General features: G+C 35.7%; 2 protein-coding genes across 6 annotated transcripts; both read left to right on the top strand.

Moving 5' to 3' along the window:
- Positions 1-2,352, top strand: LOC132600047 (type III polyketide synthase A). Its single transcript, XM_060313178.1, has 2 exons — positions 1-424; positions 710-2,352. The coding sequence occupies exons 1-2, from the start codon at positions 127-129 to the stop codon at positions 1,693-1,695; spliced, it is 1,284 nt and encodes a 427-aa protein (XP_060169161.1). The 5' UTR covers positions 1-126; the 3' UTR covers positions 1,696-2,352.
- Positions 2,353-4,152: 1,800 nt separating this feature from the next.
- On the top strand, positions 4,153-13,233 carry LOC132645767 (uncharacterized). 5 transcript variants are annotated; one of them, XM_060362958.1, is made up of 10 exons: positions 4,153-4,170; positions 4,407-4,454; positions 4,662-4,725; positions 8,325-8,457; positions 9,157-9,427; positions 9,716-9,844; positions 9,927-9,976; positions 10,314-10,411; positions 10,491-10,778; positions 12,479-13,233. In XM_060362958.1, the coding sequence occupies exons 3-10, from the start codon at positions 4,678-4,680 to the stop codon at positions 12,959-12,961; spliced, it is 1,500 nt and encodes a 499-aa protein (XP_060218941.1). In that variant the 5' UTR covers positions 4,153-4,170; positions 4,407-4,454; positions 4,662-4,677; the 3' UTR covers positions 12,962-13,233. The 5 variants fall into 5 exon arrangements, with proteins under 5 accessions (XP_060218941.1, XP_060218942.1, XP_060218943.1 ...); XM_060362959.1 differs by lacking the exon at positions 4,153-4,170 and adding an exon at positions 4,818-4,872 and having other exon boundaries at positions 4,188-4,454; XM_060362960.1 differs by lacking the exon at positions 4,153-4,170 and adding an exon at positions 4,818-4,872 and having other exon boundaries at positions 4,188-4,454; positions 4,665-4,725.
- Positions 13,234-15,384: the final 2,151 nt, after the last annotated feature.

Here is a 15,384-nt window from a genome sequence, read left to right on the forward strand (position 1 = left end):
ATGATCTGCATCCCTTAAGCATGTACTAGTTTTAAATTTTGTCATGCCATAAGTTTTCTTCACACAATTATACCAACTTTTCTCCAACAATGAATTTAGCTCTCCATTTATACTTCTTCATCCAGCATGTTTGAAACAGTCTCATACCAAAGATCTCATCATAACAGCAGCAATCTCAAGTCACATACTCTCAGCGTAATTGCAAATTTAGCCAATATGTCACAGAACAACAAGAATGTTAATGGTGCATCTAACCACTCTTTTCAACCATCACGGCGCCTTCCTACTCCGGGAAAAGCCACTATTCTTGCAATGGGCAAAGCTTTCCCTCCACAACTTGTCCCTCAGGATTGCTTGGTTGAAGGCTACATTCGCGATACCAACTGTCAAGATTTGGCAATTAAGGAGAAATTAGAGCGCCTTTGTAAGCAAGAATTGCTTTATATTAATTTTTCATGCTTATATTATCCATTTTCTTTGATAAATTTAACTTATATGCACTGACATCATAAAGAGTTTTTACAATGTTAGGGTATTTTAACGTGTTGTAGCAGAAAACTGTCCTATTTTCCAGGTTACTAATCTGACGGTTACCTGTAATTATTGACTTGACAGTACAATGTTAGAGTATATATGAGTTGAACTCTTCTTTAGTAGTATTTTTTAGTCAGTTTTCCATGTTGTTCCTGTTTTGATTATTTTTATGTAGGCAAAACTACTACTGTGAAGACAAGATACACAGTGATGTCAAAGGAAATTTTGGAGAAGTATCCAGAACTAGCCACTGAAGGCACACCAACAATCAGGCAAAGGCTAGAAATTGCAAATCCAGCAGTTGTTGAAATGGCAAAACAAGCAAGCCAAGCTTGCATCAAGGAATGGGGAAGATCAACTGATGAAATCACTCATATTGTTTACGTTTCTTCAAGCGAAATACGCTTACCAGGTGGTGATCTTCACCTTGCTACAGAGCTCGGATTGAGGTGTGATGTTGGACGCGTAATGCTATATTTTTTGGGATGTTATGGTGGTGTCACAGGGCTTAGAGTTGCTAAAGATATAGCTGAAAACAATCCAGGAAGCAGAGTTTTGTTGACAACTTCTGAAACTACAATTCTTGGATTTAGGCCACCAAATAATGCTAGGCCATATGATCTTGTTGGTGCTGCACTTTTTGGGGACGGAGCTGCTGCTGTTATAATTGGAACTGAGCCAATTGTGGGAAAAGAATCCCCTTTCATGGAGCTGAATTTTGCAACTCAGCAATTCTTGCCAGGGACAAAGAACGTGATCGATGGGCGACTTACTGAAGAAGGGATAAACTTCAAGTTAGGGAGGGACCTTCCTGAGAAAATTCAGGACAACATTGAGGAATTCTGCAAGAAATTGATAGCAAAAAAAGGTGATCAAAAGGAGGAAACCAAGTACAATGACTTGTTTTGGGCTGTACATCCGGGCGGACCGGCTATACTTAACAGATTGGAGAACACGCTGAAGTTACAAAGTGATAAATTGGATTGTAGCAGAAGGGCATTGATGGATTTTGGGAATGTGAGTAGCAATACTATATTCTATGTGATGGAGTATATGAGGGAAGAGTTGAAGAATAAGAAAGATGGGGGTGAAGAATGGGGACTTGCTTTAGCATTTGGTCCTGGAATTACCTTTGAAGGCATCCTCCTTAAGAGTCTCTAAGACTATAATATCATGTTATGACTTAACAAGTTTGTTTTAACTTTTAAGATATTAGGTTGTTCATTTTCTTTGTACTGTCTTTAGACAGAACAAAGATGTTTCACTTTTTATTTTTATTTTTATTTCTATATGAAGCTGAAATAAGAAAGACATGAGTTTATAACTCATGCAATTTTTAAGTTGTTGGAACTATGGAAGAATGTCACGTGACAAATGAAAGAACATTAATGGAGAAAGTTTGTCAAATTTTGTCCATTGTGGTGTTTAACAATGTTTACATGCTTGTTTACTTGTTCAGTATAATTTTATTGGCTCGAACATGTTACTCAGCTTTTCTTAAGGTTATTATCCTATACTCCATCTGTTTCATAATAGAGAAAAGACATGTTTTAACCCCTGAACTTGTCACGAAAACTCACTTTAACAACTAAACTTAACTTCTATTTATTTACCCCCTTAACAACTTACGTTTTAATTATTTTCCACCCTAAATGCTGACGTGACAAAAAAAAAAAATTAAGAGAGTGAAAATAAAAAAAGTGGACCCGCTCATATATATGTTATTATAAATTTAAAAATAAAATAAAAGTTATACAATTAAAAATAAAATAAACATTATACAATTAAAAAATAAAATAAAAATAAAAATCATCAGCATCTTCATTCACAATCCCTCTCCCACTCCACAACCCCACCCATCATCTTCTTTCCACTCCACAGCCCCGGCCCCAGCTGTTTTTCTTCCCACTCCACAGCCCCCCCCCCCCCCCCCCCCCCAGCTGGCCTTGGTAAAAGCAAGCTTAAAGATCCAACCAAGAGACATACATTATTCAAGAAACGTTATGTTTGATTCATCCGTTGATACATGTCTCCCCTATGCAACTGCTTGTTTAGTTGTCCTTTAGGAAGAACTGTAGGTACATGAAACATGGATATGAATGAATGTAACAAGCCTTTACTTATCAAAAGAAATGTAACAAGCCTTTACTTATATCAAAAGAAATGTAACAAGCCTGCAAACGTGAATGTTTATAAAATTGATTTTCTTTCAAAAATAAAGTTACGGAAGAAATGAGTTTGCTAGAAATGGTGGTGGTTGTGGATGTGACAATTTTGATTTTCTTTAAAAAATAAAGTTATGGAAGAAATGGTTCGCTAATAATGGTAGTGGAAGAAATGAGTTTGCTAGAAATGGTGGTGGTTGTGGATGTGGTATTTTGATTTTCTTTCAAAAATAAGTTATGGAAGAAATGGATTTGCTAATAATGGTGGTGGAAGAAATGGGTTTGCTAGAAATGGTGGTGGTTGTGGATGTGACAATTTTGATTTTCTTTAAAAAATAAAGTTATGGAAGAAATGGTTCGCTAATAATGATAGTGGAAGAAATGAGTTTGCTAGAAATGGTGGTGGTTGTGGATGTGGTATTTTGATTTTCTTTCAAAAATAAGTTATGGAAGAAATGGATTTGCTAATAATGGTGGTGGAAGAAATGGGTTTGCTATAAATGGTGGTGGTTGTGGATGTGGGTTAAAGATGGTGGTGGTGATTTTTTTGCTTTTAAGGAATTTGATGAAATTTGGTGGTGAGATGATGGTGGGTGTGGGTTAAAGATGATGGTGATGATTTTTTTTTAAGGGCAGTTCGTCCATTTTTTTGCGGCGGTGGCTGTAGCAGCGGCATGGTGGTTGATAAAAGTAGGATGACGATGAGGAGAAAGAAGAAGAAAGAGAAAGAAAAAAATAATAAAAGAAAAATAAAAAATGATGTGTTGGTAATTTTGACATGGAAATGATGTGGCAATGACGTGGCGCGAGTATAATACACCTCCCATTGTGAGAGTGGTATTATTTTTTTAGGGTGGAAAACAATTGAAACGTAAGTTGTTAAGGGAGGTAAATAAATAGAAGTTAATTTAGTTGCTAAAGTGAATTTTCGTGCCAAGTTCAGGAGTTAAAACATGTCTTTTCTCTTCATAATAAGTGATTTTTAGCTTGGACACATTTCTTAAGAAAACTACGCACTTCTAGAAAGTAGAAATGTTCTTACTAACTTACCTTTAATCAAATGCTTTGAAAAAGTAGATCTGTAATGATTTATTCTTTATGTATAAATTTGCTTATTTAAATAAGGATAAAATTGAAAGGAAAAAAAAAACAATGCTTTCTTGATTTTATGAAACATCACTTATCTTGAAACAAAATGAAAAGTAACATGTTAACTAGTTTATCAATGATGATTTAAATTTATATCGTATCAAGTAATCCTGATACAAATTAAAATTGATTAAATTATCATATAAATTTTTATTCATAATTAAAATCTCTCTTTTATCCTTTTGGAAGTGGTATTCAATAAGAAAAAAAATGATTTGATGAACAAAAATTAATATTTAAAAGGGATTTTTTTTAAGAAAAGAAAGTCAAATAAGTGGATGAAGATGTATGTTTGATTTGAAGATTAGTCCAACTACCCCAGGTATGGGCCCAGCCCAGCCCAAAAATAGGGCGGTGCATGATCTCCATTCCGCTAAGCGTAACCGTCAACCGTCGTTTTCTTCATAATTTGAAAGAAATGACCATATACGACGACGTTTTAATGGAGTGTTCGGTTAACTTTGGCATTGCTTGGCAATTAAGCAATTTATTTACCCTTTCTCTATCAGCCTCCTATTTTGTGGTTAAAAGCAATTAAAATACTATTTGTTTTTTCAGAATCGTAAAATTGCCAAACCTCATTTCAATCTCTTCTGCTAATTAAAGGTACTACTTCTGTTAATATACTCTGAATTTGAGTTTTTTTTTTTTTTAAATGTCTTTCAAATATTAATTTCACTAACAAAGTTTGAGATTTTGTTCATTAAAGATAGCATTTTTATGTTGGAATTGTCCGCCCCCTTTTGATGGGTTTTCATATTTGTTACTTAAATTTTGGTTATGGCTTCAATTTTTTATTTTTTATATCTTTAGCAGTGAGTTTTATAATATGGACAGACGTAACAACACAACACAGGAGTCGAGAGAGCCCTTTGTGGTAAGATGCTTTCACCCACTATTACTCATTATTTAAAAAAAAAAAAAAGAAATCAAATTTAATGGTAGTTTTTTTTTTTTTTTTTTTGGCAGACTATTACCAGTTTTATGCTAAATACAAGTATTAATGTTTAAATCCTTCAAAAAGGTACATTTTGAGTAGAACAGTATGTGTAGTCTAAACCTGAGTATGGTGATATTGCATTTCATCTAGTTTGTTTGAAACTTAAGTGCAAAAAAAGGAAAGTCTTCATGGTTCCAGTGGTTCTTGGATCAGTTAATGGTACTTCGCATATGCATTTGCTGTGATGTTTGCGTATATGGAATGTTTTTGTAATTTGCCCCTGGCAGGGGTAGAAGTTTTTTGATATATTCAGTATCATACAATGCCCTCCTGGTGTGGATATTCACTATATCAATCTTTACTTGAGTAATGGAGTGTAGAGTCAAATTTTACACCATTTCAAGTTGCAGAGCTCTAGACCACACTTCATCACTTTGCTCTCCGCGTTAAAGTTGTATCCCGAACATAAAGGGATTGAATGTGCTTTGATAATTTTCCATATAGCATCCCTTATAATTCCTCCTCCAGCACAGTTTCTTGCAATTCCAGAAACAACGTCCATCACATTTTTTGTCTAGCGATTCAGGCTTGTCCCATCTGATAAGTCTATTTCAAAATGTCGCTCCTTTTGATCACACATTTCTGGTAAGATGACCGGAGATTATTACTCCGTATGTCTCAGTTTATGTGCCATTATTCCTTTGTTAGTCGGTCTAAAAGAGAATGACACCTTTCTATATTTAGTAATAATTTAATTTTAAACCTCCATTTTACCCTCAATGAGATGACTCATAGCCACACAAATAGTTATGGCTTGTTTTAGGCCCCAAGTTTCTAAAGTCTTCCTCTTATTCTTATACTCCGTGCCCCATCAAATACCTTCACATAAATTGGAAAGGAGGGAGTAGCTGTTTGTAGATTTCCTAGTACACCCATGTAATCTTTTTTTGATATAGTAGTACATCCATGTGATTTTTGCTTTAAGAGTATTCAAGTCACTGTAATTCAGATGACCTTTTAACTTAGGTTTCGTATCGTGGCTGTGAATTTGGATGTGTTGGTTTGGCTTCTTTCAGCTTCAATTAACATATTTCTTGTGGCATTCCTTCCCTGCTCTCTCAATTTGTTGAAGAATGTATTAGTTGTTGAACTCTTGAAGTATTTCCATTACCGATGGACAAATCTTCTGTTCCGCCTAGCTATTCAATTCTGGAATCAGACCTGCTATTAATGTGGGTATCTCCGTTTCCAGAGTGGGGACGAATATGCCTTTTATGCTCCGATGTCAGATGATTGGCTGCACGTTAACTAACCTGATAGTTTTTGGTTACTAGCACATCCACTTGAACAACAACAACAACAACAACAACAACAACAGCCCAGTGAAAAAATCCCACATCTTGGGGTCTGGGGAGTGTATAATGTACGCAGACCTTACTCCTACCAAGGTAGGATGGCTGTTTCCGAGAGACCCTCGGTAGCACATCCACTTGAACGTCCTCTAGATTTCTAGTACCAGGGTTGTTTGGGATTGTCACCCGCAAGGACCATGTCATGGATGGAGTTACAATGTTATGTGATTCTTCTTTAAGTCTGAGTTTTTCTTTTTTTCGACAATGCATGGACAGGGTTTCTGGTTGGTCATTATCAAATTATTGAATCATAATTAGTGGCTTGTCCACCTTATCAATTTTTACTTCTTCCTCGAAGGGTAGCTATATAAAGTCAATTAAGTGGGAAAACAAACTTCTACCCAAGAGTCCAGATCAGACAGCCACAGATCAACCAAGACATCTGACACTCAGAACACGTCTCTGAGTTTAGTCTTGACCTGACAGAAGCTCAGTCTTGACCTCCATTCTTTCACAAATTTTTAGCCCCCGTTTGGCCATAAGAATTATTCGCTTTATTCCGGAAATGTTTTTGTCACTTTTTTCCGGAATTAGGGTTTGGCCATGAGAATTTCGAATACAACTTGAAGTTGTATTCCGGAATACCAAAAATTTCAAAAAACTTGTTTTTCAAACTTTTTTCACTTTTTCATTTCACCAAAAACTACAATTTCAAAAACTATGGCCAAACACAACTCCAACTCCAACTCCAACTCCAAAATTCCAAAAAAAAGTGATTTTTTTTTGGGTATCTATGGACAAACGGGGCCTTAAAATAATATGCAGTGCTGCTAATAAACAGAGTATATGGAAAACAGTGAAGATAGTTAGGGGCGGATTTGAGACTTCAAGTGATGGAAACTTAGGACTTTGAGGTGGGAGAAAGTAAGGATGAGAAGTATATTGTCCGATTAAATTTTTAATTCTTGAACCTTTATTTATATCTGCTACGTGGAAAAACCTTTGCGCCTTGTGATAAGACATTTCTATGGTTTCTGCTCAATAATTTGTAAGCAATCTTGTATTAACTTGCTCCTTTTAGGAAAGCATTAAAAGATTATTGGTGGTAAGGAATGCAATGCTATCATACATTGCATAGTTGTACTTCATAGTTGATCGGAGATGGTAACGGGGAGCGAGAGGAAGCGTAATAACACTCCTAAGTTTGTTCAGAAAATTAAAACAACTGAAGTACTTGAAATTTAAGTGCATAACAAAACAACAACTTTTTAATCAAACCAAAATCAAGGAAAAGCCAGGCCCTGTCACCAGAGCTAAGGTTAAATATATTAAGGAAAAGCAAGTGTTCTAAATATCTGAACTGTAGGGTGAAGGAATCAAATATATTAAGGACCTATATTGTGTAGTTACTTCTCAAAGAAAAGAGGAATATATTGTGTACCTTATAAATGGTTGCTAAACATACGGACATCTTGTTGTTTCATTCACACACTCCATTTTTCACCATGTTTGGGGTTAGCCTCCAGTAATTTATGCAGAACCACTGGCTAACTTCTTAGGGGTTGCGTGCCGTGAAAAAAATAGTTTCTGATATGAGGCAGGTGACGTTACAAGCTTCAACTAATACTTAAGCCATGCAGGCAATGTAACCTAAGGCCAATCCTGTATACTCAACCCCCTTTATTGATGTGAAATTAGGTCAAACAAGATTTGCAACAGAACGGAAAAACTGTGGTGGAGGACTGAGTGGTTAAGAATTCCAACAGTGCCCACATATCCTCTTTATTGCCAAATACACATTTCTACTCACACCAACCCCTATACGTAGGCAGCCTAGATAAGCATAACTGCAAAAGTTTGGCCCATTATCATCCCTACCTGCGTTTGACATTTCTGATTTTTCTTCCAGTCATGTTACTCCGTGAATTAATATCTCAAATACATGGCAAGGTCACTGTCACTTATGCGAACTTGTACTATGATCGGATATCAACAATTTGTCCAAGAACTAAGGGCTAAAGTTTACTTTTATCAGATATAACTTGTATTTTATCTTCTTTTCTTAGTGTACATGTCTATTGATAATCCTCTACCTACTGTTCTGAAGCATTTGGTCCCTTACCTTCTAAAAGTTTTTCTTGTCTTTTATTATTTGAACTTCATGCGGTCCCCTTTTTATGGCAGGCTAATGACAGTTCTTTAAGAAACAATAGGGTTATCCCCCAGCTACTTACCTCTGTGCCGGCTCTCAATGATGCTGCTTCCTATCTTTCCGAGACGACATCTTTATTTACTCGTTGTTTCATGGATTCTTCTGGTGAGCTTCATGAACTTTTTTGTGCATTCCTTTTCTTTGCCCTTATTAAGTTTATTTCCCGAAATCATTTAGTGATGATTGGTTGAGATAGGTTGTTGGGTCGTTTTTGATCCATCAATATTTTGCATACTTCATGTGTTTTAGAATATCTACTTTTAAAACTCTTCTATTTTGTTGTTTTAGAATATTAAGAAAAAGTTTCCTTTCTGAATTTATTGCCAATTGTATCCAAGGAATATCTTCCAGTTTAGACTTCCCATGCGAATTATATGGAAAAAGCTAATGGGACATGTGAAACTGTTGATTATAAACACTTAAGAGATGCCTTGATTTGTGGTGTGACATGATTGAAAGGTGTTGTTTATCTTTTAAGTGAGCGAGAAATGAGTGTCCTATTCTTTTGCTTGCATACTTGGTTCATGTCCGTTTTGAATTGGAACAGTGTATCTTAGCACCACTAAATTTTTAGGTTCAGGCTTTAGAAATTAGGAATTGAGATTTTAAACTTTTCTTTCCTTTTTTGTTTTCCCCCTCCACATAAGATGCGACATGATCATATATATTAATGACATGATAATAACTCTGACCTGTGGTGTGAGCAAATATTTTCCTTTCTGGTTCTCCTAGAATTTGATGAGCTGTTAGAGGTTATCAATTTAGTGCTTGTATGATGTTTTTTCCTGCTTCCAACTGTAACAGAACCTGCCTCCAGAGGCTTAGGTGGCCAGGAGATGATTACATTTGGTTCTGCAGAAACTAGAGGATCCCCGGCCTTCAATGCTGCTTCTTCAAGTGGAAGTGAATCATCTGTTGATGCTCCACTTCTCCATGAAGGATTAAGCAGGACCTTATCTAGAAAATCTTCCCAAAGTGGTAATGCAGCCATGCACTCAGAGGACCTATCTGAGGGTTCCAGTACGCAGGTTCTTTCAACGAATACCAGCTCAAATGGCATTTCCATTTTCCAAGGGTATGATTATCTGAATGGATTCATATTTGGTATGTTAAATTGCCAGATCATATGATTGTTATACATACTCATGTATGTATAACTGAAACTACATAGAAGCTGCTGGTTTTCCGTAAAACTCAACTTAGAGAACCTTGGAAGCTGTCATATTCCTTTCTTGCAGTCAAGAATTTTTCTATTTTTTGCTTTACTGATTTTATAGAACAGTTGATATTGGTGGTACTACCTGTTGGTATAATCGTGTGCGTATTGAAGTACTTTTTCATGATTTTTGCATTTTATTTTTAGCCTTATAGAGAGGGTGAGAAGGACAGTTCGTGGGTCAGCTGATGATATTGGATGGCTACAACGTGCTTCACACATGCCTCCGGTTGAAGATCAAACTGATAGATTTGTGGAAATCATTGATGATATTAGGTAAAAACACTACTTGATGTGCAAATTTAATGCAACTGCCAACTTGGACACAGTTAGGCCTGTTCTGATCTTTTTATTTCAGGCATGGGCTACATGGATTACCAAACTCAATGGTTTACTTGTTAGTTCCAGGTAAAAGCCCTTTCTTCCAATCAATAGTGATAGTAAACAACCAAAATGGTTAAAGTTTGAAACTAGATCTGCCTCATATATGGAAAGCGTATCAGTTGTACTGTGCCAACAGTCTCTTGTATCAGTACAATTATGTGAATTGTTTTCCCCTGATTTGCCTGCACTTGTCTTTGACCATATTTAGGGTCATGCTTTATTCATGATCTTTTAATTATTAATTATTAGGGGATATTGGAAAATTGATCTTATCGTTCAAGGTGTCTTGAAGTTATGAGCAAGCTAGTCATCTTTAGTAGCATATGTCCTGATATTTGCTGGTCTTCTCTTCTCTATGCAGGTCTCTTTAGCAATCATGGACCACTTTACTTTGTCAATACAAAAACAAGCTTTTCAAAAATGGGACTCACTTGTCATATAGCCAAAATTCATAGCGAGGTATAGGTATCCCTCTTATTTGTAAACCATGTGTGCAGTTTACTGCTTTCTCTAATACCACCGAACATAAAATAAGCAGGCCTCTGTGGAGAAGAATGCAAGAGAAATTAAAGATTACATTGAAGAAATTTATTGGGGCTCTAGGAAACGTGTCTTGCTTCTTGGACATAGTAAAGGGGGAGTCGATGCAGCAGCCGCTCTTTCCATGTATTGGACTGATCTGAAAGATAAGGTTGGAGGGCTGGTTTTAGCACAGAGTCCATATGGTGGAAGTCCAATTGCTTCAGACATTTTACGAGAAGGTCAGCTTGGTGATTATGTAAACATTCGCAAGCTTATGGAGACCCTCATCTGTAAAGTAATCAAGGTATATCCTCTAGTTGGTGCTTGTCTGTTATTGATGTGCATCTGTTGTTCTGGTGTAGGATAGTCTTGTTTTCTGTTCCAGTATAGTACAATCAGATGAAATTTCTCTGTCATTCCTAAAACCATCAATAGTTCTAGGGTAATTTGATGTTTCACGCTATGTGTCAACATGTTCAAAGAAGAGTAATAAGATTCCCACGATAGGCATTTGTTTTCTTTCAAAGATTGCTTGGACTTTGTTTTATGGGAAACAGAAGAAATTAAAGGTAAAGACTGTTGAAAACTGAAGAAAATAATTGGAACGGCAGCCCGGAAGACTATGATGGAAGTACGGCTTGATGTTCAATGAAAGTTCAAAGTTGGGGTTCAGAATGTTTCCCCTTTTTGCGGAGGTATTTGTGGGTGTGTAATGATTTTGTTGTAGATCTCTACTGAAGTTAGGTCGTCAAACTATGAAATTTGAAAAAGCACTAAGGCACTTACGGAATATCAAATATTCGTCCAAGATAACCTCGCGGTCTACCTTTACTCTTGCTGTTATTAGGAGGGCATTAGTTATAGTGAATCCGGAAGAGGAGATCTTAGTGGTTCCTTTAGGCCAGGTAAGTAAAGGGAGATCCCATTTGAAGGCTTTTTATTGTGTGTGTGGAATGTGATCAAAAAGTCTTGTATGGTTCCTTGCATATATGCGTATACAGTTACCTTCTGCAGCATAGTAGCAGCGAGGAGCTAAATTTTGTGTTTATACGATTCAGGGATGTTAGGCTTTCAGTGAAAAATGTGTACAACAAGTGATGGGAAAAAGCGAAAAAGGGGTGGTGGTGGTTTTAAAACTTGACATGACAGCAGAAGTAAATATGTGTTGTCTGTTGTGTATGAGAGAGAGAGAGAGAGAGGGGAGATATGGGGAGAGGGGGAGAGACGGGGAGAGGGGGAGGGAGGGGGAGAGAGAGAGAGAGAAGGAGGGAGGGAGAGGATTTACAATGATTCTGTGCTACTCTATCGACTACTTTCATGTTTTGGGTTGGATAGCTTAGATTCATTTCCATGTGAGTACAGTCAAACATGGTGAACTTGTTTTAGGACTGTCTTCTCTCTGTTTGTTATATTTCTCTGGGTTTTTCTTTCTCAATTCAGCCCATCAAGTCGGTAACTTACTCTAGGCTCATTTCTTATCCTGTTGAGATTACTCTGCATATCTGCTGCACGTCTACTGTTCAGTCGTCTCTGGGGACTCCAAACGTCTTCATTAGCCTCGCGCCTCCTACCTCCTAGAAAAGAGGCAAAAAAAATTCAAATCCAAAAAAAAAAAAAAAAATTGTAATAAAATTTTACCTTTATCGAAAAATATAAATTCAATCAGATTACACATGTGGGAGAGTGTTATATCAACTATCCTAATCGGGTGTATAAGAATTTATAAATGGGTTTATAATAGACTTAAGCTACTCTACTCGTTGCCGTTTATGGGTTGAATGTCCAGATTCTTTTGCATCAAGACATACATTGGTGTCCTGAAACATACATATCTCTTGACTTGGATGTTCTTAGCATGTTTGCTTTTATGGTTCTCACAAAGCAAAGGGGGGAAGGAAAAATTCCAAACATGCCATGCTCCACGTGTCAGATATATGTGGAATTGTTTCTTGCAAAGTGTTGCCTTTTGTGTTGGGTATTCTAATATCCACTGTTGTTTTGAAGGGGGACATGCAAGCTTTGGAAGATTTGACTTATGAGAGGAGGAAGAAATTCTTGAGCAAATACCATTTGCCAAGGGAGCTTCCTGTTGTTTCCTTCAGAACGGAGGCCAGCATTTCTCCAGCGGTTTTGGCCACGTTATCCCGTGTGGCACATGCTGAACTTCCCACATTTTCTGCTGCCCAACCTGCTGCTAAGTTTCCCGTGGTGATGCCTCTTGGTGCTGCGATGGCTGCATGTGCCCAGCTTCTTCAGATCAGGTATGGTGAGAAGAGTGATGGGCTTGTCACTTGTTGTGATGCAGAAGTCCCTGGCTCAGTGGTGGTTAGGCCAAAACGGAAACTGGATCATGCTTGGATGGTATATTCTGAATTAAATGATAACCCAACGGAGGCTGATGCATCTCAAGTTTGTGAAGCTCTTCTAACTTTACTAGTAGAAGTAGGACAGAAGAAAAGACATGAACTATCTAACAAAGATGAATGAAGTGTAAACAAGAACGTCCTCCGGCCTATGAATCTTGATGCTTAACCTGTTCTCGCGAGGCGCTTCATCTTTCATGTCATGGTATAATATGTTTCTTATTTTTGTTGAAAACTTCTGGTGAACAGAATACAGAAAAATATTCCACGATGATTGCCCGCCCCCTCCCCCCTTTTTTAAAACAGGAAAAAAAGGTGAAGAATGAAGCAGATCCCTGCAACATATGATGTGTATACGAACTTCTATGATGTGTAGAGTTTGCTTCATGTCTCCAAGTTCTCATGTCTCTTTCTTTTAGCCTTGTCTAATTATTTTTACTTTTTTGCATTTCTCCTCTTTAAGTCATGTGCTTAGGTGCTAACACCAGACTAAGTAAATCAATTTATCAAGTTGTTTCACACTTTGACTAACCCCTCGAGTCGCAATTTAGATTGTGTGATCATCCCTTCTTCAAGCCTACCTTTTGACAGAGGGTACGTATGATCGAAAGTTACGCTTAGATCGATTAACACTTAACTGAGCATCAACAAATGTGATGAGATGGTTCGGGTGAATGTAGTATTTCCGGCCTTTAATTAAAAATTTCGAGCTCGAATCCTAGGAATGGATTTTTGTTGGTAATGGACGCTTGTAACGGAAATTCGAATTAATATGGCTCACGGTTAAAGGAGTCCGGAGCCAAAATGGGTTATTTTTGCAGCCATTAGCTCAAAATAGTATGTTTTTTTTTTTTAGACCAAAATGGGTATTTCGTTGGATAACCAACGAAATACCCATACTCACACTGTTCCGTGCCGAATGAATTGTTGCATTTCGCTACATGTGTAGCGAAATGCAACAAATTTTTTTTTTTTTTTTTTTTTTTTTTTTGCATTTCGTTGTGCAATTCACGAAATGCAACAATTTTTTTTTTTTTTTTTTTGCAATTCGTGAAACTAATGAAAAAAATTGGTTTTTTTTTTGCATTTCATGAAATTAATGAAGATTTTTTTTTTTTTTTTTTTGCTTTTCGTTGTGCAATTCACGAAATGCAACAATTTTTTTTTTTTTTTTTTTGCAATTCGTGAAACTAATGAAAAAAATTGTTTTTTTTTTTGCATTTCGTTAATTAATCAACGAAATGGGTTTTTTTTTTTTTTTTTTTGCATTTCATGAAATTAATGAAAAAAACTGTTTTTTGTTTTTTTGCATTCCGTGAATCAATTTTCGAAATAGTTTTTTTTATTTTATTTCGTTCATCTAAAAACGAAATTGGAATATATATATATATATATATATATATATTTTTTTTTTTTTGCATTTCGTTGGTAGATCAACGAAATAGGATAATATATATATATATATATATATATATTATTTTTTTGCATTTCGTGTATTAAAAAACGAAATAAGATAAAAAAAAATAGTTTTATCCTATATGTTGAGAAAATTAGTGAGCTTTATTTTCAAAAATTGAAACCACATAAGTGAAATTGACATTCACAACTACATTACTCCGAAATTTTTATGTTGAAGTCTATTGCGCATCATCATATTATAAGTAAAGAAAACTAAAAATTTCCCGCCAATTTAGGGGAAAATTAAAATTGGAAGAGAAAAAAGAGGTTTTCTAGAAAATCGGCCCGGCCAAACCGCCTAATGGCGGTTTGCGCCGCTAGATCTCGGAAAAATATGCAAAATCAATTTTTTTTTTGCATAAATCGGATATCCGAGCGCAAAGTTATGACTGTTTAAAGTTTCACCAATTTACAACTACTCTTTCACCAATTTACAACTACTCTGTTTACGTGTTTTATTTTTTAATCAAAACATAACTTTATTTTGAATATAAATCTAATTCAATTAGATAAAAACATAGTTAAAAAATATAGGAGAAAGAGTAGTTGTAAATTGGTGAAACTTTAAACAGTCATAACTTTGCGCTCGGATATCCGATTTATGCAATTTTTTTTTTTTTGATTTTGCATATTTTTCCGAGATCTAGCGGCGCAAACCGCCGGCCGGGCCGATTTTCTAGAAAACCTCTTTTTTCTCTTCCAATTTTAATTTTCCCCCAAATTGGCGGGAAATTTTTAGTTTTCTTTACTTATAATATGATGATGCGCAATAGACTTCAACATAAAAATTTCGGAGTAATGTAGTTGTGAATGTCAATTTCACTTATGTGGTTTCAATTTTTGAAAATAAAGCTCACTAATTTTCTCAACATATAGGATAAAACTATTTTTTTTTATCTTATTTCGTTTTTTAATACACGAAATGCAAAAAAATAATATATATATATATATATATATATATATTATCCTATTTCGTTGATCTACCAACGAAATGCAAAAAAAAAAATATATATATATATATATATATTCCAATTTCGTTTTTAGATGAACGAAATAAAATAAAAAAAAAACAGATTTTTTCATTAATTT

This window comes from Lycium barbarum, chromosome 6 (assembly GCF_019175385.1).
Source record: "Lycium barbarum isolate Lr01 chromosome 6, ASM1917538v2, whole genome shotgun sequence".
NCBI lineage: Eukaryota > Viridiplantae > Streptophyta > Magnoliopsida > Solanales > Solanaceae > Lycium > Lycium barbarum.

Excerpts from the sequence above, each read along its gene's own strand:
- LOC132600047 (XM_060313178.1), top strand. The coding sequence starts at position 127 with ATGTTTGAAACAGTCTCATACCAAAGATCTCATCATAACAGCAGCAAT. Across the intron at positions 425-709 it reads GGAGAAATTAGAGCGCCTTT|GCAAAACTACTACTGTGAAG; the intron begins GTAAGCAAGAAT and ends ATTTTTATGTAG.
- LOC132645767 (XM_060362958.1), top strand. The coding sequence starts at position 4,678 with ATGGACAGACGTAACAACACAACACAGGAGTCGAGAGAGCCCTTTGTG. Across the intron at positions 4,726-8,324 it reads AGTCGAGAGAGCCCTTTGTG|GCTAATGACAGTTCTTTAAG; the intron begins GTAAGATGCTTT and ends TTTTTATGGCAG. Across the intron at positions 8,458-9,156 it reads TTGTTTCATGGATTCTTCTG|AACCTGCCTCCAGAGGCTTA; the intron begins GTGAGCTTCATG and ends CAACTGTAACAG.